This window comes from Esox lucius, chromosome 5, assembly GCF_011004845.1.
Source record: "Esox lucius isolate fEsoLuc1 chromosome 5, fEsoLuc1.pri, whole genome shotgun sequence".
Lineage (NCBI taxonomy): Eukaryota > Metazoa > Chordata > Actinopteri > Esociformes > Esocidae > Esox > Esox lucius.
Genome location: NC_047573.1, coordinates 3,840,001 through 3,864,385, shown reverse-complemented (window position 1 = coordinate 3,864,385; position 24,385 = coordinate 3,840,001). Strand labels below are relative to the sequence as shown.

At 42.4% G+C, this 24,385-nt stretch overlaps 2 protein-coding genes across 10 annotated transcripts in view; both read left to right on the top strand.

Moving 5' to 3' along the window:
- Window positions 1-18,054, top strand: part of pde10a (phosphodiesterase 10A) — a 97,573-nt gene extending 79,519 nt beyond the window's left edge. For 4 of the 6 annotated variants that reach the window (XM_034292186.1, XM_034292188.1, XM_034292190.1 and 1 more), the window contains 12 exons: window positions 399-541; window positions 3,247-3,339; window positions 3,853-4,039; window positions 5,357-5,499; window positions 7,211-7,294; window positions 8,261-8,411; window positions 10,373-10,528; window positions 11,606-11,778; window positions 12,429-12,540; window positions 12,969-13,049; window positions 13,180-13,268; window positions 15,093-18,054. In XM_034292186.1, the coding sequence (XP_034148077.1) occupies window positions 399-541; window positions 3,247-3,339; window positions 3,853-4,039; window positions 5,357-5,499; window positions 7,211-7,294; window positions 8,261-8,411; window positions 10,373-10,528; window positions 11,606-11,778; window positions 12,429-12,540; window positions 12,969-13,049; window positions 13,180-13,268; window positions 15,093-15,252 (1,572 nt within the window). In that variant the 3' untranslated portion in view covers window positions 15,253-18,054. Of the gene's footprint in view, window positions 1-398; window positions 542-3,246; window positions 3,340-3,852; window positions 4,040-5,356; window positions 5,500-7,210; window positions 7,295-8,260; window positions 8,412-10,372; window positions 10,529-11,605; window positions 11,779-12,428; window positions 12,541-12,968; window positions 13,050-13,179; window positions 13,269-15,092 lie in introns of those variants that run through there. The other 2 variants (XM_034292187.1, XM_034292191.1) reach the window with 2 other exon arrangements.
- A 4,789-nt stretch (window positions 18,055-22,843) lies between these two features.
- LOC105008804 (uncharacterized protein C6orf118) overlaps window positions 22,844-24,385 on the top strand; it is a 9,016-nt gene continuing 7,474 nt past the window's right edge. For 2 of the 4 annotated variants that reach the window (XM_034292426.1, XM_020046543.2), the window contains exons 1-4: window positions 22,844-22,991; window positions 23,218-23,260; window positions 23,345-23,532; window positions 23,824-24,161. In XM_034292426.1, the coding sequence (XP_034148317.1) occupies window positions 23,347-23,532; window positions 23,824-24,161 (524 nt within the window). In that variant the 5' untranslated portion in view covers window positions 22,844-22,991; window positions 23,218-23,260; window positions 23,345-23,346. Of the gene's footprint in view, window positions 22,992-23,217; window positions 23,261-23,344; window positions 23,533-23,776; window positions 24,162-24,385 lie in introns of those variants that run through there. The other 2 variants (XM_020046541.2, XM_020046544.2) reach the window with 2 other exon arrangements.

The following is a 24,385-nucleotide window of genomic DNA, read 5'->3' as shown; positions in this document are numbered from 1 at the left end:
TCTGGCTCAGGGTTAAGTTTTAGGGTCAAACTTACAATTAACTTTAGACTTAGAATTGGGGTTTCTTTAAGGTCCAGGTGTTGTTGGTTAAGTTTAGGGTTAAGGTTAGCCATTATATCTAGGTAAAGTTTAGCCATAAATGTTACTTTATTGAGGTTAAGGTTAGGGTTAGGGTTAGGTAAGGTTAGGGTTAGGTTAAAGTTAGGGTTAGGGTTAAGGTTAAGGTTAGGGCAAGGGAGCATGGAATTTAGTTTTTCTGGTCCCCACATTTCACAAAAACAAACATGTGTGTGTGTGTGGCACCGTCGTTGGTGTACTTTAATGCCAGTATGCAGCTGTCTGTTTTAGCGGATGCCTTTCTGCGCAGCGTACTGAAGCCATTTGCCGTTGTGTTTCAGATATATGCAAAAAACCTGGTAAATGCGGACAGATGTGCGCTCTTCCAGGTCGACCACAGCAACAAAGAACTGTACTCGGACCTGTTCGACATTGGGGAGGAGAACGAGGGAAAACCTGTCTTCAGGAAAACCAAAGAAATTAGGTGGGGGTCATTCTGAATGAGCTGCAGCTGTTTTACAGTCTTTTTGAGTTCAATTAAGAGGCCATTACAGTAGTCAACTCTACTAGAGATAGAAGCGTGGATGACCTTCTCTTGGTCTTTTTGGTACAACAAGCGCTTGAGTCTGGTTATATTTTAAGATGATAGAATGCTGTTTTGGTGACCACTTTGATATGACTGTTAAATGTGAGGTTTGAGTCTACCAGAACACCAAGATTGCGCGCTTGGTCCCTGGTCCCAGCTCCTTACTAATACTAGTTCTCAAATTTTTGTTGCCAAACACAATAATCTCAGTTTTATCTTGGTTTAATTATAGACAATTTTGGTTCATCCAGGTATTTATGTGCTCTATACAGTGACACAAAGAGTCTATTGAGCTGTTGTCATACGGTTCGAGAGCCATATATATTTGAGTATCATCGACATAGCTGTGGTAGTTAATGCTGTTGTTTTGTAGAATTTGGCCCAGAGGTAGCATATAGAGATTGAACAGAAGCGGTCCGAGAACTGATCCCTGTGGAACTCCACATGTCATAACCACCCTATCAAATTCATGATTACCAATGGTGACAAAGTAACTCCGGCCATTTAGATAAGATCTGAACCAATCAAGGACTGTCCTGGAGAGTCCTACCCAATTTTCCAGCCTGTCTAGAAGTGTTCTGTAATCTACAGTGTAAAATGCTGCACTGAGATCTAATTGAACCAGAACTGTTATTTTATCTGAATCAGTATTCAGACTTATATCATTTAAAACTTTTATCAGAGCCGTTTTAGTGCTGTGGTGAGGTCGGAAGCCTGACTGAAATTTGTCTAAGAGACCGCTTGAGGTCACAAAATTGCTGAGTTGATTGAAGACAACCTTCTCATTGATCTTGGCTATAAAAGGGAGATTTGATACAGGTCTATAGTTGTTCATTATAGATACATCCAGTGTTCTCTTTTTTAATAGGGGTTTAATGGCAGCTGTTTTTAGAGACTTTGGGAAAATACCTGATCACAGAGAGACATAAACTATTTGCTGTAGATCCGTTGTTATAGAGTTCAATATAGTTTTAAAAAAGTCAGATGGCAGTATGTCGAGACAACATGTGAAAGCTTTAATGTCGAACTGTTCTTCTAGGGATTTTTGATGAATTGTATTAAATTGTGACATAATAACCAATTTATGTCTTGGTGGTTGTGGTGACGGTACAGAGTCCTTGTTAGACTGTGTGGTTCTGATGGTCCATCTAATACTTTAAATTTTTTCACAAAAGAAACACGAAAATTCATTACATTTCACAGTGGACATGAGTTCTGATGCTATCAGCTTTAGGGGGCTTATAAGCTTGTTGACCATGGCAAGTAGAGTGCAGGTATTGTTGATATTGTTGTTGATAAATGTTGCTGTCTGGCCCTGCGTAACTCATAGTTGAAGCTACAGAAGCATTTTTTAAAGATGTCATAGTGGATTTGAAGTTTAGTTTTTGTCCACAAAAGTAGTGCAAAAAGTTATTTGGCATTATTGTCTGTACTCTTATCTATGTGGATGTTAAAATCTCCTGTTATAATAAACAAGTTATAATCAACGGATATAACAGAGTTGTTCCGCAAAATCATCAATACAATTTGCAGAACATCGTGGAGGTCTGTATGTGGTTAAAAACTAAATTTTGGGAGCCCCCTTCAATGTAATGGGGTATTCAAAAGAAATAAAATTACCAAGTGTATTTTCTTTGCACTGGAATGTATCTTTGAATAGGGCAGCCACTTTGACAAGTATTCATATAACCACATTTTTCAGTTGCTGTCTCATTAGGAACAGTGGCACTACAATTTTATCTTAGACACATTTCAGTGAGAAACATAAAATCTAGGTTGTAGGATATTATAATTATTTGTTGGCGAGAGATATTAAGAAAAGCCAGCTTAATAGAGATAACAGGGAGAAAAAAGTCATTATTATTTAATTAGCTTGATTTTAAAACATAATATGACCTTTAACCTTTAATTGAGATTTTTAAATGAAAAAACGAATTATTCAAATGTTTACCAGTAACTGGCATCGCTGCACTTTAGTGCCCTCACCGAGATACCTGAGTCTTCTTCAGTAATGTTTTCATGATGTGGGAGAACACAGCAAGGGAACTGAGATGCATGCAGTACCTATAGCATTCATAGGTTCCTGCAAAGGGCTAACCATGGAACCTGGTTTAAGTCAAAGTTTGAATTGTTCTTAATTAATGTCCTAATAGCGGAGATGTGACCTCATCCCCTCATTTCATTGGTGTGTCCTCTGACCTCGCCTGTGGTGATAGATGACTGTTGCTCTTCAAATAGATTTACCTGATTTTAAGGTTAGTGTTAACATTTTATTAGTGTAACATCAACAACAATTAAATGCTTTTGTGGCCTGTTTTCCTTATCTTTACCCAGGGGTCAATAATTCTGGAGGGTTCTCTATAGATTTCCGACTGTTCCCCATAGGCGAACCATGTTTGTCATAGGTGGGACGCGTTTGGGTTCCATGTAGAACTATCTGTGATTCTTCCAAGGGTTCTCCAATGTGGACAGACCAAGAAACATTTTGGGTTGGAGAAATGACGTTTCTAAAAGTTTTAAACAGGAAACTAGAATACATGACCCAGAAGTTCTCCGGCGCTGTGTAATGCTGTAACCTCGGGTGCTCCTCTGCTGTCTCCCAGGTTTTCAATAGAGAAAGGAATAGCAGGCCAGGTGGCCCGGACCGGGGAAGTCCTTAACATCCCAGATGCCTATGCAGACCCGCGCTTTAACAGGTGAAACGGCACCCTGTCATTCCCCAGAACTCCATGGGGCTTAGTTGAATGTAGAGCACTATTGTGAATGGAGTGCCAGTGAAAACACATTTTTAGTCTACCTGAGGTCTAATCCTATCTATTTGTTTTGTTTCTTGGGTCAACAAATGCACAAGACATGACTGCCACAGACGTCCAGTACCAGACTGAATATCAGAGTAGTCCAGTACCCGACTAGATCCAGACCTGAATAGAAGAGTAGTCCAGTACCAGAATAGTTCCAGACCTGAATAGAAGAGTAGTCCAGTACCAGACTAGATCCAGACCTGAATAGCAGAGTAGTCCAGTACCAGACTAGATCCAGACCTGAATAGAAGAGTAGTCCAGTACCAGACTAGATCCAGACCTGAATAGCAGAGTAGTCCAGTACCAGACTAGACCCAGACCTGAACATCAGAGTTGTCCGGTACTAGACCTGTTTGTGTTGGCTTAGAAACTTCTGTGGTCATTTTCATGTCTCCTTCTAACTTACAGAGAAGTGGACCTCTATACAGGCTATACCACGCGGAACATCCTATGCATGCCCATCGTTTCCAGGGGGACCGTAATCGGTGTGGTACAGATGGTGAACAAGCTGAGTGGAAGTGCCTTCTCCAAAACAGACGAAAACAACTTCAAGATGTTTGCAGTCTTCTGCGCCCTGGCCCTTCACTGTGCGAACGTGAGTGTTTTCCTGCTCTCTTACATGTTTTTATCCTCCCCAGAATGTTTTGTACAAACAATTTCTTGACGCCTGGAATGTTGATGTAGAAATCCTTCATTCCAATTCTGAATCATACAAAACGTTAAATCAAATCAGCAATTCTAAATTCTGTTAGGAATTGAACCCGACTCTAAACTGCACAGACAGCTGGTAGCATTCAGAGGTTTTATGAGACTAGATGCTTAGATGAGATAAACCATGAATCAGAATGACTGCATCTGGACTGTTTAGCACCATCTAGCTCGGAACCCTGGGGTCTAGATCAGAACCCTGTGTTCTAGCCCAGAACCCTGGGGTCTAGATCAGAACCCAGGGGCCGACACTCCTTGCTCTGTCTTTGGGACAGGGAGCCAAACATCCCCTTCCCTCCGTCTCCTACACAATAAAAGATAAATCACAAGTTCCAGCCTGCCAAAGTTACTTACCTGAAGGCGCACACATAAACACACCACAAACACAAGCACATTCACACACCCAAACACACAGACACAAGCCGCATGCAGACACACACACACACACAGCTAGAAGCTCCAGGCATGAATTACTGCTCAACATAAAATCCCCTGGCTGGCATGGATGCGTGGGTGTAGAGAGGAGTGTTGAAATATTAACGTGGCTCATCAATTATAAAATGACAAAGTGACACAGGCTGCTGAACAAGGGTGTCACACAAGAGGAGACCAGGAGGAGTGAGGAGAGGAGACCAGGAGGAGTGAGGAGAGCAGGGGAGGAAAAGGAGTGGAGGGGGAGAATAAGAAGAGACTCATGAATAGAACATTACCCTATTTTAACTGTCTCTGTTTGTCCGTCATTCTATCTCTCTTTCGTCCATCCATCTCTCATTCTTTCCTCCTGTGTGTGTCCCTTTCATCCCTCTGTCTGTCTGTCTCTCTGTCTGTCTCTGTCTCTCTGTTTGTCTCTGTCTCTCTGTCTTTGTCTGTCTGTCTGACTATCTGTCTGTCTCTCTGTCTGTCTGTCTGTCTGTCTCTGTCTGTCTCTCTGTCTTTGTCTGTCTGTCTCTGTCTGTCTCTGTCTGTCTTTCTGTCTGTCTGACTCTCTGTCTGTCTCTCTCTGTCTTTCTGTCTGACTCTCTGTCTGTCTCTGTCTGTCTGTCTGACTCTCTGTCTGTCTCTGTTTGTCTGTCTCTGTCTGTCTGTCTGACTCTCTGTCTGTCTCTGTCTGTCTGTCTCTGTCTGTCTGTCTGTCTGACTCTCTGTCTGTCTGTCTCTCTGTATGTCTGTCTGTCTGTCTGTCTGTCTGTCTGTCTCTTCCTAGATGTACCACCGGATCCGCCACTCTGAGTGTATTTATAGGGTGACCATGGAAAAGTTGTCCTACCACAGCATTTGTACATCAGAGGAGTGGAAGACCCTGACACAGCTGGACCTGCCTACCCCTCTATATAAAGAGTTGGAACTGTGAGTGTCATAATCCTACCCCTCTATACAAAGAGTTAGAACTGTGAGTGTCATAATCCTACCCCTCTATACAAAGAGTTAGAACTGTGAGTGTCGTAATCCTACCCCTCTATACAAAGAGTTAGAACTGTGAGTGTCGTAATCCTACCCCTCTATACAAAGAGTTAGAACTGTGAGTGTCATAATCCTACCCCTCTATACAAAGAGTTAGAACTGTGAGTGTCATAATCCTACCCCTCTATACAAAGAGTTAGAACTGTGAGTGTCATAATCCTACCCCTCTATACAAAGAGTTAGAACTGTGAGTGTCATAATCCTACCCCTCTATACAAAGAGTTGGAACTGTGAGTGTCATAATCCTACCCCTCTATACAAAGAGTTAGAACTGTGAGTGTCATAATCCTACCCCTCTATACAAAGAGTTGGAACTGTGAGTGTCGTAATCCTACCCCTCTATACAAAGAGTTAGAACTGTGAGTGTCATAATCCTACCCCTCTATACAAAGAGTTAGAACTGTGAGTGTCATAATCCTACCCCTCTATACAAAGAGTTAGAACTGTGAGTGTCGTAATCCTACCCCTCCATACAAAGAGTTAGAGCTGTGTCATAACACTATGCCAGTCTATAAACCCACGCCCCTCTTTAAACTGCTACAGCTGAGCCTAATTTAGCTTGCCTGGAATTAGAGCAACCAGTGAAATGAGCAAAACATTCCCATCTGGCAGTAACGTCAGGCCTAATCTGAACTGTGGTCGCGGCACACCGACGACGCCAGAGGTCCTTGGACGTGGAGAGGTAACTGGCTCAGCAGCGTTTAGGGTTGGTGGGGTGTCAGAGGGCACTTCTCTGTCTTAGACTTTCCTGAGCATGCCAACAATTGCTACAATTTGGTCACAAGTTTGAATTGAGCAAAACTGGGAGGTGAGAAGAATAAGTTGGGAGCGGAAAGTCCTGTTGCAGACACAATCCTTAAAGACAGACATTAAGGGTCAGTCCTGTTGCAGACACGGTCCTTAAAGACAGACATTAAGGGTCAGTCCTGCTGTAGACACGGTCCTTAAAGACAGACATTAAGGGTCAGTCCTGTTGCAGACACGGTCCTTAAAGACAGACATTAAGGGTCAGTCCTGCTGCAGACACGGTCCTTAAAGACAGACATTAAGGGTCAGTCCTGCTGTAGACACGGTCCTTAAAGACAGACATTAAGGGTCAGTCCTGTTGCAGACACGGTCCTTAAAGACAGACATTAAGGGTCAGTCCTGCTGCAGACACGGTCCTTAAAGACAGACATTAAGGGTCAGTCCTGATGCAGACACGGTCCTTAAAGACAGACATTAAGGGTCAGTCCTGCTGCAGACACGGTCCTTAAAGACAGACATTAAGGGTCAGTCCTGTTGCAGACACGGTCCTTAAAGACAGACATTAAGGGTCAGTCCTGCTGCAGACACGGTCCTTAAAGACAGACATTAAGGGTCAGTCCTGCTATAGACACTCTCCATGAAGACAGACATTAAGGGTCAGTCCTGCAGTTGACACTGTCCTTAAAGACATTCAGCAACAGGCAGGACATGCTAACCTGGACATGCTAAAAGGACATGCTAACCTGGACATGCTAACCTGGACATGCTAACCTGGACATGCTAACCAGGACATGCTAACCTGGACATGCTAACCTGGACATGCTAACCTGTCATCATCCCGCCCCCTCAGGTTTCGATTTGACATCAGTCCGTTTGAGAAGCTGTGGCCAGCTGTGTTTGTGTACATGGTCCATAACTCCTGTGGGGAGACCAGGTATGTTTCCACTTAAAGGGGAAGTTGAAACAATAATGGGTTGTTTATGTTTGTCTTGTTCCACACACACACACATGCACACACACACACATGTAAAAGTGTTGTACAAGTGGGTTGATTTTTTTATGAATTCAGTCTGTTTAAAAAAACTAAAGTGGGTTCTGGTTGGGTATGAATGTTAAATTAGTCTTATAATTCATGTACCCAGTAATTATCCCTAAAGAGGCATTAGGAACATATCAGCCCTTAGGAACATATTAGGAACATATTAGGAACATATCAGCCCTTAGGAACATATTAGGAACATATTAGGAACATATCAGCCCTTAGGAACATATTAGGAACATATTAGGAACATATCAGCCCTTAGGAACATATTAGGAACATATCAGCCCTTAGGAACATATTAGGAACATATTAGGAACATATTAGGAACATATCAGCCCTTAGGAACATATTAGGAACATATCAGCCCTTAGGAACATATTAGGAACATATTAGCCCTTAGGAACATATTAGGAACATATTAGGAACATATCAGCCCTTAGGAACATATTAGGAACATATTAGGAACATATCAGCCCTTAGGAACATATTAGGAACATATTAGGAACATATCAGCCCTTAGGAACATATTAGGAACATATTAGGAACATATTAGGAACATATCAGCCCTTAGGAACATATTAGGAACATATTAGGAACATATTAGGAACATATCAGCCCTTATGTTCTAAATAGTTTTTTACCAACTCTTTTTAATGGCCCACTTTAAGTGACTTTTAAGCTACAGCATTTTTATCATGCAAATACCCATCGATTGTTTATACGTTTTTAAGTTTTGTGCATACTTTAATATCCTTTAGAACAGGCTATTTACTATTAAGTTCACTCCTGACTACTTCAATAGCTTTTAGAACAGATTTATTACTATTACACCTGTAAAGTGCTCTCCCTCCCTCGCAGTTTTGAGCTGGAGAAGCTGTGCAGGTTCACTATGTCAGTGAGGAAGAACTACAGGCGTGTCCCCTACCACAACTGGAAGCATGCTGTGAACGTGGCCCATTGTATGTACGCCATACTGCAGAAGACCACAGCTGTCTTCACCGAGATAGAGGTATGTCTTTACCGAGATAGGGGTACGTCTTTACTCAGATAGAGGTACATCTAGTCTTTACCGAGATAGAGGTATGTCTTTACCGAGATAGGGGTACGTCTTTACTCAGATAGAGGTACATCTAGTCTTTACCGAGATAGAGGTATGTCTTTACCGAGATAGGGGTACGTCTTTACTCAGATAGAGGTACATCTAGTCTTTACCGAGATAGAGGTATGTCTTTACCGAGATAGGGGTACGTCTTTACTCAGATAGAGGTACATCTAGTCTTTACCGAGATAGAGGTATGTCTTTACCAAGATAGAGGTATGTCTTTACCGAGATAGGGGTACGTCTTTACTCAGATAGAGGTACATCTAGTCTTTACCGAGATAGAGGTATGTCTTTACCCAGATAGGGGTACGTCTTTACTCAGATAGAGGTACATCTAGTCTTTACCGAGATAGAGGTATGTCTTTACCGAGATAGGGGTACGTCTTTACTCAGATAGAGGTACATCTAGTCTTTACCGAGATAGAGGTATGTCTTTACCGAGATAGGGGTACGTCTTTACTCAGATAGAGGTACATCTAGTCTTTACCGAGATAGAGGTATGTCTTTACCAAGATAGAGGTATGTCTTTACCGAGATAGGGGTACGTCTTTACTCAGATAGAGGTACATCTAGTCTTTACCGAGATAGAGGTATGTCTTTACCCAGATAGGGGTACGTCTTTACTCAGATAGAGGTACATCTAGTCTTTACCGAGATAGAGGTATGTCTTTACCGAGATAGGGGTACGTCTTTACTCAGATAGAGGTACATCTAGTCTTTACCGAGATAGAGGTATGTCTTTACCGAGATAGGGGTACGTCTTTACTCAGATAGAGGTACATCTAGTCTTTACCGAGATAGAGGTATGTCTTTACCAAGATAGAGGTATGTCTTTACCGAGATAGGGGTACGTCTTTACTCAGATAGAGGTACATCTAGTCTTTACCAAGATAGAGGTATGTCTTTACCCAGATAGAGATTTACTAGTTCAAATGAAACAGGGTTGATGAACAAGGTTGATGGACAGGGTTGATGAGCAGGGTTGATGGACAGGGTTGGTGGACAATGTTGATGGACAGGGTTGATGGACAGGGTTGTTGGACAGGGTTGATGGACAGGGTTGATGGACAGGGTTGATGAGCAGGGTTGTTGGACAGGGTTGATGGACAGGGTTGATGGACAGGGTTGATGAGCAGGGTTGATGAGCAGGGTTGATGGACAGGGTTGATGGACAGGGTTGATGGACAGGGTTAATGAGCAGGGTTGATGGACAGGGTTGATGGACAGGGTTGATGAGCAGGGTTGATGGACAGGGTTGATGGACAGGGTTGTTGGACAGGGTTGTTGGACAGGGTTGATGGACAGGGTTGAAGGGCAGGGTTGATGGACAGGGTTGATGGACAGGGTTGATGAGCAGGGTTGATGGACAGGGTTGATGGACAGGGTTGATGGACAGGGTTAATGAGCAGGGTTGATGGACAGGGTTGATGGACAGGGTTGATGGACAGGGTTGATGAGCAGGGTTGATGGACAGGGTTGATGGACAGGGTTGTTGGACAGGGTTGATGGACAGGGTTGAAGGGCAGGGTTGAAGGGCAGGGTTGATGGACAGGGTTGATGGACAGGGTTGATGAACAGGGTTAATGGACAGGGTTGATGAGCAGGTCACTGAAGTCACTGAATTGTGATGTTTTGACTCCTTTTAGAGAATCCAAACTGAACTCCATGTGCATCTATTTATATTCCCCATCCTCTCTGTCTTTCTATCTCTCTCCTCTGTCCTCTCTCCCTCCCTCCCTCCCTCCCTCCCATCCTCTCCCTCTCTCTGATCCTCTCCCCCTTTCCTCTTTCCCTCTCTCCCCTATCCTCCCTCTATCCTCCCTCTATCCTGCCCCTCTCCATCTCTCCCCCACTCTCCCTGGGTGTAGAAGAAGGGCCTGTTGATAGCGTGTCTGTGCCATGACCTGGACCATCGGGGATACAGTAACACCTACTTACAGAAGTTTGACCATCCACTGGCTGCCCTGTACAGCACCTCCACCATGGAGCAGCATCACTTCTCACAGACCGTGTCCATTCTGCAGGTAGGACCACACACACACACACACACACACTTACACACACACACACACTTACACACGCACACACTTACACACACACACATACACACACACACACACACACACACACACATATACACACATATACACACACACACATACATACACACACACCTATATACACACACAAACACCCCCACACACAAATACACACACACACACTTTCACATCCTCACACACACTCACACACTCTCACATACACGCACTCACACACTTTCACACACTCACTCCCACACACATTTTTTTTTACTATATTCATACAGACTTTTTGAAAGACTGATTTCCATTAAAAAAAAATACAAATGTAAACCCTAACCTTAATCCCAAGCCTAATAAAGCAATGCATGTAAGTAAGAACTGGCAGAATGTTAATGTGTTTTGTTAAAGATTCTGTGAGTCTCCAGAACTCTGCTAGAGGGATGGAACACAGCGCTTCCAAAATAAATTCCTTCATTTGGTATTTTCATGATGGTTGTGGATAGGACTGTCTAACACTTAGATCCTGTCCTCGTGACCTATTGATCCAAAATCGAGGTCAACTGGGTCTGCTCAGTATTTGTATTCACGTCACAGAGCATGATGGGATTTTAATTGCTTAATTGTATCATGCAGTACACCTGTATCTGCATTCGTTATTCTCCTCCACAAATCTTTTCAGGTTCTACCCCTAAATCCCCAGTAAATCCAACTTTACCCCTAGATCCAACCTGAAACCAACTGTACCCATAAATCCAACCTGAATCCAACTGTACGCCTGGATCAAACCTGAAACCAACTGTACCCCCTAAATCCTGAATCCAGGTGTAACACTAAATCCAATCTGAATCCTTCTGTACCCCGAAATCCCTATTGAATCCAATTGTACCCCTAAATCCACCTGAACCTTGACTCTGCCAAGTAAGCCAAACTCCCCCCGAGGTCAAAGGTCGTTACTCTCCGCCTCCCGATGTACCTCTTTCTCTATCCCATCTGAGCCTAGCTGAGCTGAACGCCTCATAAGCGGAGCTTTTGCTTTTTTATTGATCTCTTTGTTTCCAATAGCTGGAAGGGCACAATATTTTCTCCAACCTAACTTCCAGCGAGTACGAGCAGGTGCTGGAGATAATACGCAAGGCCATCATTGCCACCGACCTGGCTCTCTACTTTGGCAACCGGAAACAGCTGGCGGAGCTGCTGAGCACAGGAGCACTAGACCTCAATAACCACCAACACAGGTTAGCAGTGACACACACCAACAAAAAAAATAGTTTACACTACTTAAGAACCCTAAACATAAATACCCTAACCCTAACTTTTACCCCAAACCTAACACGTCTTGGTTACTAATGGGTACTGCTGAAATTACATTTCGTCCGGTGTCGACTTACAGGAGCGATCAGGGTTAACTGTCTTGTTCAAGGGCAGAAAGACAGATTTTTCATCACTTAATTTCTGAGATTTTATCTAGTAAACGGTTGGTTACTGGTTAGATGCTTTAAGCTTTAGGCAGTTTGCCGTTTTCATTTCCTGGCAGAAAGTGACGGCCCAGGATTGTAGGACATGTGCTTGCATGCTATAAACACACACACACGCACAAACATGCACACACACCCACTTAACAAGATGAATCCCACAGAGCCAATGTAGTATAGAACTATTCACACTACAGAACTGAGCCGAGCCAAATCGGACCAAGTTATATTTTGTATTTGTAGTGTTTTGATGTGTTAATCACAAGATGAGGATCAGCTTTAATTCTAAGTCATGGCTTGGTACAGCGGTTAAACAAGAGAAAGGAAGTCAGCTGACTTTATTCTCTCCTTCTGCTGCATGTGTGAATAAAGCGTGGTCAAATGAGTAAAACCATCTCCTTTTGTTTCCCCAGGGACCGTGTCATAGGTCTGATGATGACCGCCTGTGACCTGTGTTCTGTCACCAAGCCCTGGCCAATCACACGGCTCACAGCCAATGACATCTATGCTGAGTTCTGGGCTGAGGTGCAGTGTTTTGACTTATTTCAAACAGTGCATCTGCTGTGCTGTAAAGTGCTGTAAAGTGGTGATTCTTCCTATGAACAGTTCATTATTCTTACCAAATTTCATGCTTCTCTTTTCACTTCTTCCCTCCTCTGCCCTCCATCTCCTCTGGTCTCCCCTCCCCACCTCTCCTTGGTTCTCCTGTCCTTTCCTCCATCTCCTCTGGTCTCCCCTCCCCACCTCTCCTTGGTTCTCCTGTCCTTTCCTCCATCTCCTCTGGTCTCCCCTCCCCACCTCTCCTTGGTTCTCCTGTCCTTTACTCCATCTCCTCTGGTCTCCCCTCCCCACCTCTCCTTGGTTCTCCTGTCCTTTCCTCCATCTCCTCTGGTCTCCCCTCCCCACCTCTCCTTGGTTCTCCTGTCATTTCCTCCATCTTCTCCGGTCTCCAGGGTGATGAGATGAAGAAGATCGGTATCCAACCCATTCCTATGATGGACAGGGATAAGAAGGATGAGGTGCCTCAAGGGCAGGTATGAAATTCACCCCCACTTCCAAGCCATTAGTCAATCCAGGGACCCCCAAAGTTGAGCCAAACAAAAAAAACATTAATGTTCAATAATCTGTTATTATAAAAAGAAAATAAATCATACTGTTCTCTAGGTGGGATTCTACAATGCTGTGGCTCTGCCATGTTATACCACCCTATCAGACCTCTTTCCTCCTTCCACTCCTCTACTACAAGCCTGCAAGTGAGTAACTAAACACCATCTATTACATATAATAAAACACCCTCTATTACATATAATAAACACCATCTATTACATAATAAACACCATATATTACATATAATAAACACCATATATTACATAATAAACACCATATATTACATATAATAAAACACCCTCTATTACATATAATAAACACCATCTATTACATGTAATAAAAACCATCTATTACATAATAAACACCATCTATTACATGTAATAAACACCATATATTACATATAATAAACACCATCTATTACATGTAATAAACACCATCTATTACATATAATAAACACCCTCTATTACATATAATAAACACCATCTATTACATATAATAAACACCCTCTATTACATGTAATAAACACCATCTATTACATATAATAAAACACCCTCTAATACATATAATAAACACCATCTATTACATGTAATAAAAACCATCTATTACATATAATAAACCCAATCTATTACATAATAAACACCATATATTACATATAATAAACACCATCTATTACATATTATAAATACCATCTATTACATGTAATAAAACACACTCTATTACATATAATAAACACCATCTATTACATATAATAAACACCATCTATTACATATAATAAAACACCCTCTATTACATATAATAAACACCATCTATTACATGTAATAAACACCATCTATTACATATAATAAAACACCCTCTATTACATATAATAAACCCAATCTATTACATAATAAACACCATATATTACATATAATAAACACCATCTATTACATATTATAAATACCATCTATTATGTCCTCTCAACACCATCTATTACATATAATAAACCCAATCTATTACATAATAAACACCATATATTACATATAATAAACACCATCTATTACATATAATAAATACCATCTATTATGTCCTCTAAACACCATCTATTACGTATAATAAAAACCATCTATTACATATAATAAACCTCATCTATTACATAATAAACACCATATATTACATATAATAAACACCATCTATTACATAATAAACACCATCTATTACATATAATAAACACCATCTATTACATATAAAAATTACCATCTATTATGTCCTCTAAAAACCATCTATTACATATGATAAATACCATCTATTATGTCCTCTAAAAACCATCTATTACATATAATAAACACCATCTGGAACATAAAATAAAGACCAACTATTACATATAATTTTGGTCATCTGATACATATAATAAACATAATTTATTACTGATAAAAAAACACGATCTATTACATATAATAAACACAATTTATTACATCACCATCTAATACATATAATAAGCACCATCTTTTACTTAAGATAAACAACATTTATTACTTCTATGTATAAACACCATACAGTACATTGGCTGATTGGCTCTGTGTTTAAATCGTCATATGTTTTATACGATGCACATTTGATCTGTTATTAATGTCTGGGACACATCGCCTCCGGTCCCAATCGCACGGAGGTCCTGGTGAGCAGCATGTCATCATTTCAATAGAATAGTATTAGACCTCACTGTTATTTTATCTTCTAAACATAATTCATTTGTTTGCAAGGTATGAGATTTCAGCTGGAAGGAGATCTCAAATGGAGAGTGTCTCTTTAACCTTGACCTCAATCCCAACTTTAACCCCTTAACCGAACTTTAAATTAGTTTTTATCCTCATAGCAACGGGCAACATTTCTCTTGTTTTTTTGTCCCCACCAGGATAGTAAAATCTATAAAGGCATTCACACACACACACACACACACACCTTTATATCATGGTATTGTGCTCCTCTTTTCACAGGGAGAACCTCAACCAGTGGGAGAAGATAGCGAGCGGAGAAGAGGAGGACATTGGACTGAGGGGAATATGGGCCCCATCCGAGCCTCTGGACCCCAGGGTAGAGCCCAGCACTGGGGGGCCTACTAACCCTGACTCAGGCCCTGTGAAGGTGGAGAACTGACTGGCAGTGACGCTGCTTTATGCCCTCACTCCCATTCAAGTCAATACGCCATCACCACCAGATATCCACACCGCGTCAGCTGCCATCTACGGGGACTATTTCCTGTCTGGACTGCCTTTGCCAGTGCATCACTTCCTGCTGCAACCGGAAAGTGGTTGGTTGATTGACCAACGATGGGATTCTTTAAGAAACGCCTAGGTACCTTATTGGATGAGGGGATGTGAGTAATGGACAGCTGGACTGCAGGGCCATGTTTATAAAGCATGGAACTGAAGCAAACATGCAGAAACAGGGAGGAACTACCTGGACTTGGTCCAGTAAGAAAAACTTTTGTATTGTTATTTTTGTTGCAAAATGTTTTGCCAAGTTTGCTCTAGTATGCACTGACGAATGGAGCACATGTAGGAGGGTGGGATCAACCCCCGGTCACATGATCTCCTCCACTGCTTGGGAAGCCATTCAGATTTTCTCGAACGGATCTGTATGTCTGTGGTTTGTTTTTGTTTGTTTTGTTTATGTGCTTGTTCAAAAATAGAATTTTATGTAAGTTAGAATTTTGAATTTCAGCTGGTCCGTCTTATGTTCTGGTCTTGTAATTATAGAGGCCTTAGTCAACACTCTCAAAGCCTTTGTAAAGGGTGAGAGGTGTGAAATCTTGACTGTTTTTTTTTCATAAAGACTTTCAGACTTTATGAATGTGTCTAAAATGGGCCCCTCTTCCCCATGTAGTGTGTTACTTTAGACCAGAACCTCTGGGAGTCCTTGGTAACCCGTCTAAGAACCATTTTCGTCCCTGGTCCAATGTACTGTACTAAATAGGGAACATGATATCATTTCAGACACAGCCTATTGGAATGGTACTGTTTCTTTGTCTGCTGTGGTAGACTGATCGCACGCAAAACTTCTTGGAAGAGCATGCTGTCGCAAAGAAGCCCGCCATCCTGTCGTGAAGATGGACTCTAGAATGTTTTATACAATGTTCTAAATAATTTCTGTCACTTTGAGCAAAACAGTGTTTTTGCAGTACTTGAATGAATACATACAGAACATACATATAGCCCATTCTATTCTGTTCTATTCCGAGATGGAAAAGCAGAGCATGATTTCCCCCAGAGCGCATTGTGCAAAGCACAGACTCATTAGGACCAAATATGACCAATGGGGCTGTGTTAGATCATTGATGCATAGGCAGCCATGTCACGTGAGGAACAATGACAGTAATAGCAGAAGTGCAATCCCCCCCTACAATCTGGTAGTCCATGCAGACCAAAGCAATCACAAAAAATATTGAAACATATTCAGCCAGTTTTGCACTCCACCACTAGCCCCTGGGGTTGTCATGCAGAATCATGCTCTTGCATACAAATCAGACTTTTCACCATCAGGTTAACTGAACCCTGAACCTGGGGCAGTCAGTCTTTACTTGAACCCAGTGTCTTGGGCAGTGAATCTTTTATAGAACCCAGCACACTGGTTAATCAAGTCATTTCTAGACTCTAGAACCAAGGACAGGCTGTATTTTAGGTTCTAGAACCCAGAAGCTTGAGCAGGCATGAATCTATGTTCTAGAACCCAGAACCTGGGCAATCAGTCATTAATAGACATCAGAACCTTCGGCAATCAGTCAAATCTTTTGACTCTACTTGTAGGCAAGGATTCAATCCAATTGCTCCTTTTTGACCATGCACCTTGTAAAGCCATTGTTCCTGCCTCCTCTGAGACTATTCATGGTAAATGTCTACATGTCATGTGTGCTATAATGTGGATCTCCCACAGCCCAGATTGAATATAGGCTCTAACCTGGTCCAATATCCATTTGTGCTGTCGTGTCAATGTAGCCCAATGGGACACTTATTACCTGCACTGCATTTATCAGGGACTTCAAATAAAAAGCTACATCTGGTGCCTGTCCCTAAGAAAAACAAATAAGCATCAAGACCAAGATGAGCAGGACAAACACAGCATACATTGGGAAAACTTTCACTATTTCAATGTCTTTACCCCTCATGGACGTCAAACCCACATGTTTGTGTGTGTGTCTGTGTGTCTGTGTGTCTGTGTGTCTGTGTGTGTGTGTGTGTGTGTGTGTGTGTGTGTGTGTGTGTGTGTGTCTGTGTGTGTGTGTGTGTGTGACAGGAAAAATAGGCCCCCTGTATTTGACATAAAATCATTTAGCATTTGAAAACCAACTTATTATAGACTTACTATATACCTCAATTAGCTGATCAAAATATTATATACCTCAATTAGCTGAGATGGACAGTAATGTCATTTGATAGTTTTGTTTCCATTTGCATTCATTAACAGATTTATGAATATGAGATATTCAGGTAATGTCAAGATGCCACTTTTATTAAATCAATGTTTAATATTGAAGTGATTCTCTGAGGCTCTCACCACCATCACCTGATCTCTACCACAACCATCATCCCACTATCACCTGACCTCTACCACCACCATCATCCCACTATAACCTGACCTCTACCACCACCACCAACCCACTATCACCTGACCTCTACAACCACCATCAACCCATTATCACCTGACCTCTACCACCATCATCCCACTATCACCTGACCTCTACCACCACCATCATCCCACTATCACCTGACCTCTACCACCGCCATCATCCCACTATCACCTGACCTCTACCACCACCATCAACCCATTATCACCTGACCTCTACCACCACCATCATCCCACCATTATCTGACCTCTACCACCACCATCATCCCACCATTATTTGACCTCTACAACCACCATCAACCCATTATCACCTGACCTCTACCACCATCATCCCACTATCACCTGACCTCTACCACCACCATCATCCCACTATCACCTGACCTCTACCACCGCCATCATCCCACTATCACCTGACCTCTACCACCACCATCAACCCATTATCACCTGACCTCTACCACCACCATCAACCCATTATCACCTGACCTCTACCACCACCATCATCCCACTATCACCTGACCTCTACCACCACCATCATCCCACTATAACCTGACCTCTACCACCACCATCAACCCACTATCACCTGACCTCTACCACCACCATCAACCCATTATCACCTGACCTCTACCACCACCATCATCCCACTATCACCTGACCTCTACCACCACCATCATCCCACTATAACCTGACCTCTACCACCACCATCAACCCACTATCACCTGACCTCTACCACCACCATCATCCCACCATTATCTGACCTCTACCACCACCATCATCCCACCATTATTTGACCTCTACCACCACCATCAACCCACTATCACCTGACCTCTACCACCACCATCAACCCACTATCACCTGACCTCTACCACCACCATCAACCCACTATCACCTGACCTCTACCACCACCATCAACCCACTATCACCTGACCTCTACCACCGCCATCATACCACTATCACCTGACCTCTACCACCACCATCATCCCACTATAACCTGACCTCTACCACCACCATCAACCCACTATCACCTGACATCTACCACCACCATCATCCCACTATCACCTGACCTCTACCACCACCATCAACCCACTATCACCTGACCTCTACCACCACCATCAACCCATTATCACCTGACCTCTACCACCACCATCAACCCACTATCACCTGACCTCTACCACCACCATCAACCCATTATCACTTGACCTCTACCACCACCATCATCCCACTATCACCTGACCTCTACCACCACCATCATCCCACTATAACCTGACCTCTACCACCACCATCAACCCACTATCACCTGACCTCTACCACCACCATCATCCCACCATTATCTGACCTCTACCACCACCATCATCCCACCATTATTTGACCTCTACCACCACCATCAACCCACTATCACCTGACCTCTACCACCACCATCAACCCACTATCACCTGACCTCTACCACCACCATCAACCCACTATCACCTGACCTCTACCACCACCATCAACCCACTATCACCTGACCTCTACCACCGCCATCATACCACTATCACCTGACCTCTACCACCAGCATCAACCCACTATCACCTGACCTCTACCACCACCATCAACCCACTATCACCTGACCTCTACCACCGCCATCATACCACTATCACCTGACCTCTACCACCACCATCATCCCACTATCACCTGACCTCTACCACCACCATCATCCCACTATCACCTGACCTCTACCACCACCATCATCCCACCATTATCTGACCTCTACCACCACCATCATCCCACCATTATTTGACCTCTACCACCACCATCATCCCACTATCACCTGACCTCTACCACAACCATCATCCCACTATCACCTGACCTCTACCACCACCATCATCCCACTATCACCTGACCTCTACCACCACCATCAACCCACTATCACCTGACCTCTACCACCACCATCAACCCACTATAACCTGACCTCTACCACCACCATCATCCCACTATCACCTGACCTCTACCACCACCATCATCCCACTATCACCTGACCTCTACCACCACCATCAATCCACCATCACCTGACATCTACCACCACCACCCACATCCCACCATTATCTGACCTCCTTCATCATCAACCCACCACCACTATAACCACTAATACCACCACCATCATCTGACCTCTACCACCAGCATCATCATCCCACAAACGTCATCATCCCACCACACCTGTCATCATACCACCAACAACAACAAAATACTGTCATTGTCGTTGGTGGTACCACCACCACAATCCGACCACCATCATCCTACCACCACCATTTCCTGTGTGGATCACCATCATCCTATCACTGCCACTTCCCTGTGTGAATCACCATCATCCTATCACCTCCACTTCCCTCTGTGGATCACCATCATCCTATCACCGCCACTTCCCTCTGTGGATCACCATCATCCTATCACCGCCACTTCCCTCTGTGGATCTGAGATGAGACTGGTAGAAGGTATTCCCCTTACTGTACTCCAAAGAAATGGAGTACTCAAAAAAAAACAGAAAACCAATAGACGCCAAATATTACGTAAGAAGAAAACACACATGGAATTTGCTAAAGGTCTTTGAGAGTGCACAGCATAATATTTGTTTATTGGATTTGCGGGACATCAATGTTACCTAGATGCAACACATAACCTGCAATGTGGTTGAATCCTAACCTTCACCCTTACAGTCTCTAGCCATTTCTCTGTAGTAAAAAAGCAAATCGTATGGTAATCCTGAAATGCCTGCTAAAGTACTTATGGACACAGTGTAAAAATACCATGGACCCAAAGGTTTAACCGAATGTATACTGTAGTGAATGTTACTGTGATGATGAATCTTTGTTTTGCCGGTGATCTGTTGGCATGTAATAGCCTGACCCCGGATCCGTTTCCCGGCGTCCTGTCTGGTCTTCTTTATCTAGCCGTGTGCTTCCATTGTCATGCTAGCGCAAACACATCTGAGACTCAGTGCAATAGGGGTGTGGTGCCATCAGTTACCAAAATCTGCCGCATCTTAGCATGAACGCCGGCCCTTTAGGCTTTAGCCTTTTGCTAAGCAAAACTTTATTTTGGGCCCCCTCCCCTAGTTGTCCCTAGCAGTATGGGACCACCTAGTGCTCGGGGGGCCCTAAGTGACTGTTTATGTCGCTTATGCTTAGAACCGGCCTTGCCGACACAGTGTCACCTAGTTGGCTGGAGCACCGACAGTCCTGGCACAGTGTTAGCCGCGTTAGTTAGTAACCAGAACCGAAAAATAGAAATGACAATAGAATTAAGATATTTGAAAGCGTGCTGTTTACCAGGGCCGGGATCACTTCCACTCAAATTCCAGTCAATGTTGGTAGTATGTCCCAATACAAATTCAAGGTCTCTTCAATGTATTTTTATTTCAAATTTGGTTTACATTTGGAATTGATTGTGAAGTGAATGCCCCCCCACCCTGATATGATGTTACATATATACAGTACAACACAGCCATATGTGTATAGTGTTGGCAATGCTTACATGCTAGAATTGAATTAGGACAAAGTATGCTGTTTGCTTTGATTGGTGCTATCTTACAATGGCAGTCATGCACTTTCTGACTAAGAGCGTGTGTGTCTGTGTGCGCGCGTGTGCACATTATGAATTGGTTGTGTGATTAGGTGAACGCGCGCGCGAATGGGTGTGCGTGTCTGGGGTGTATGAGCTTTTGACTGCGCCCTCCAACACACTCCATCCCCGAAACCTAAACATTGAAATTAACTTATATTTTTTATACAAAGGAAACAATTCAAATGTTGGCCTTTTTGTTTTGTACAAAGTGAACATAACAAGAAACTGAAGTTATAATAACTTATGACAATGGTTCTAGACATGCTATAACCGTTGTAAGAATGGTCTATGCATGGTATTAACTGTTAAGTAAATGGTCTAGACATAACTGTTATATGGTCTATACATGTTATAACGGTTAAATATATTTGGGTAAGGCATGTTATAACTGTTATGAAGGGTCTAGACATGTTATAACTGAGAATGTCTCAGCTGTAAATGTAACAAAGAAGTAACAATGATGAGTTTTATTAAATATTCCTGAAAGATATCAGTGGCATCTGTGTGCGCTTTCAAGACTGCAGTAGCCATTCACACAATTTGTTTTCGCTACTAAATGCATGATATAGGCTGTGACTGAATAACAAGCACGTTACTAAACCGTGGGGCAAGTGGTTGATCCGAACACATTTGGAAAATATATTCCTGAATACATTTGTTAAATATATGTCAAAATGTTTGAAATTGGCCACTTATATATATTTGTAAATTTAAATAGACAACCGGCAAGGTGGTGTTTCGCACCTGCAACCTTTTGTTCCACTGACAGGCGCGCTAACCACTACTCCAAACAGGACGAGCTTGGTAAGAGAGGTAGTGGTATTAACAATACGTCGGTAATTACATTTCATCTTTTTACTTTCACAGGACCTGAAAAGTGCATTTTAATATGGGCTTCATAATACATTTTGTAATGTATTTTCTATAATACATTACAATTGTAATGAGAGCAATGTTGACGGTGAAATACATTTGGACTAATCTGAAATGTATTTAAACATTTTCAAATACATTTAGGAATAAAAGCTGAAATATACTTTATACCTGAAATGTATTTTGAATAAAGATAAATGTATGTATACATTTTTTAAATACATTTCAGAATAAAAGGTGAAATAAATGTTGATACCTGAAATGTATTATTAATTAAGTTAAATATATTCGACATATATTCATCATAAATTCTACATACATTTTGCATTGCAAAAATATATTTATTTTCCATACGGGTTCAAAATACAAAAGTACAAATATTTATATAACACATTATCAAATAGGCCTACGTATGCATTTGAAGACAGATTTCAGGTCCGATAACTATTTCATTTTCATTTATTATATATGTTGTTTAAGAGCATTGTTTAGCAGATTCTATCGTTATAATTCCATTAGTGCGTTGATGTTGAAGTAAGCAACTATAGTCAAAAGTAGCTAAAGACTCAAGTTCATAAAAAAAAAGAAAGTATAAAGTTCCAACAACAACAAAAAAACTATGTAATGCTGATTCTTTCTGAAGACTTTACTGTGTTTGTCTCCCACGGTTACGGAACGAAATCTAACCCAGGCGCGGATTTCTTTCGCCACCGCGTGTTGCCGAGTGGTATCCCCTGGCAACCGACCGCCGGTAGAGGACTCTTTTCTTTATAATTTTATGTTTGTCTCTGCGCACACCGACGCGGGTAAGTGGATAATACTTTGGCATTGATGTTGATGGTACTGCACTTATTTTCACCGGAATACATGGTTCATATCGTGCTGAATGCCTTGCTTTTAGACGAATTAGGATAGATGTGTGTCAAGCACTGTCCGAAGAATTGTAAATCACACATGACGCTATACTACCTACCAAATCTACCGACTGAAAGCTAACCTTACCCATTTTTTTTCAATGTTAATAACCCCTAGGACAACTTTTGGTCTACTGTACTGAAGGCGCTGCGTCAATTGCGTAAGTAACTTAAGTGAATTAATTAGCCTGCAATTGTCAAAAAAAACAATAATATTAACGAACTTTCTTTCCGGCCTCATCAAGCAATGTCTGCCAAGGCAAATACACCTAGCAAGCCTCACAGGCCTCGTCAGGAGCTACAGCAGCTTCTCTTGGGGACAGAGGTGGCCCACAAGGCTGACATCCTCACCTACAGCCGTGGTCACCTGAGCCCCAACACCCTGGTCCAGCCCCAGAGAAAGATAGAACAGCCAATCTGGAAAATGTCTGAGGTACTTCCACTTCGTAGCGCATTCTTTGCCATGGACCTCATGCATAAAGAGTGTCTGAGTCGGAGGATGGATCTAGGACCAGTTACCCTGCCAGTAGTAATTTGTATGATTTCATTGACATGACCATTCATCTGAGCCCTTTAATTTGTCATTCTTGTCCCGGTACCATATTCATAAAAAGACTGGGAGGACAGGATCTAGGATGAAGCCCTCCTAACGCAGCTCTTTATGAATATGGTCCCAGGATAACAACAACATAAAAGCTAACATCACCACATTGATGATGGTGAGTTCCAGGACAGGGGGGAGGAGGACGAAGGCCTGAGTGACCGTCGTCCCGCACAACGCCTTCAGAGAGAAACCGAGATGGCCACTTACACAGAGAAGATGAAGGAGGCTGTGTTTGATTTTGTTGTCGCCAAGGGGCTAAAACCTAAAGTCCTGAAGCCCGGGCAGCACCAGTGTTCCCCTCGGGGGACGCCACAAGGGGTTAAAGGGCAAAGAGAGGAGAAGAGGTCCGGACTAACAACCAGTATGGTTCTGGATCCCTCTGAGCTCTTCTTGGTCCATCCCATGAGACCAACACAGCCCAAACCAAATGGAGGTGCTGAACAGGTGAGGCTGGACAGGTACGGGCAAAACTTATGAATTTTAATATTTAAATTTGAAGACATCCAAAATTACTTTATGTAGACAACATGATCAGGCAGGAAAGAATCCACATTTTGTTTTGTGCATACATGGATTTAGTTAATTGAATAAAACTCAAAACAAAACAAAATAAAACTTAATAAAGTTTGGAAGTTCTGGATTAGAACTTCACAATTAGATTTTTTTCTTCTGGACAGTTTCG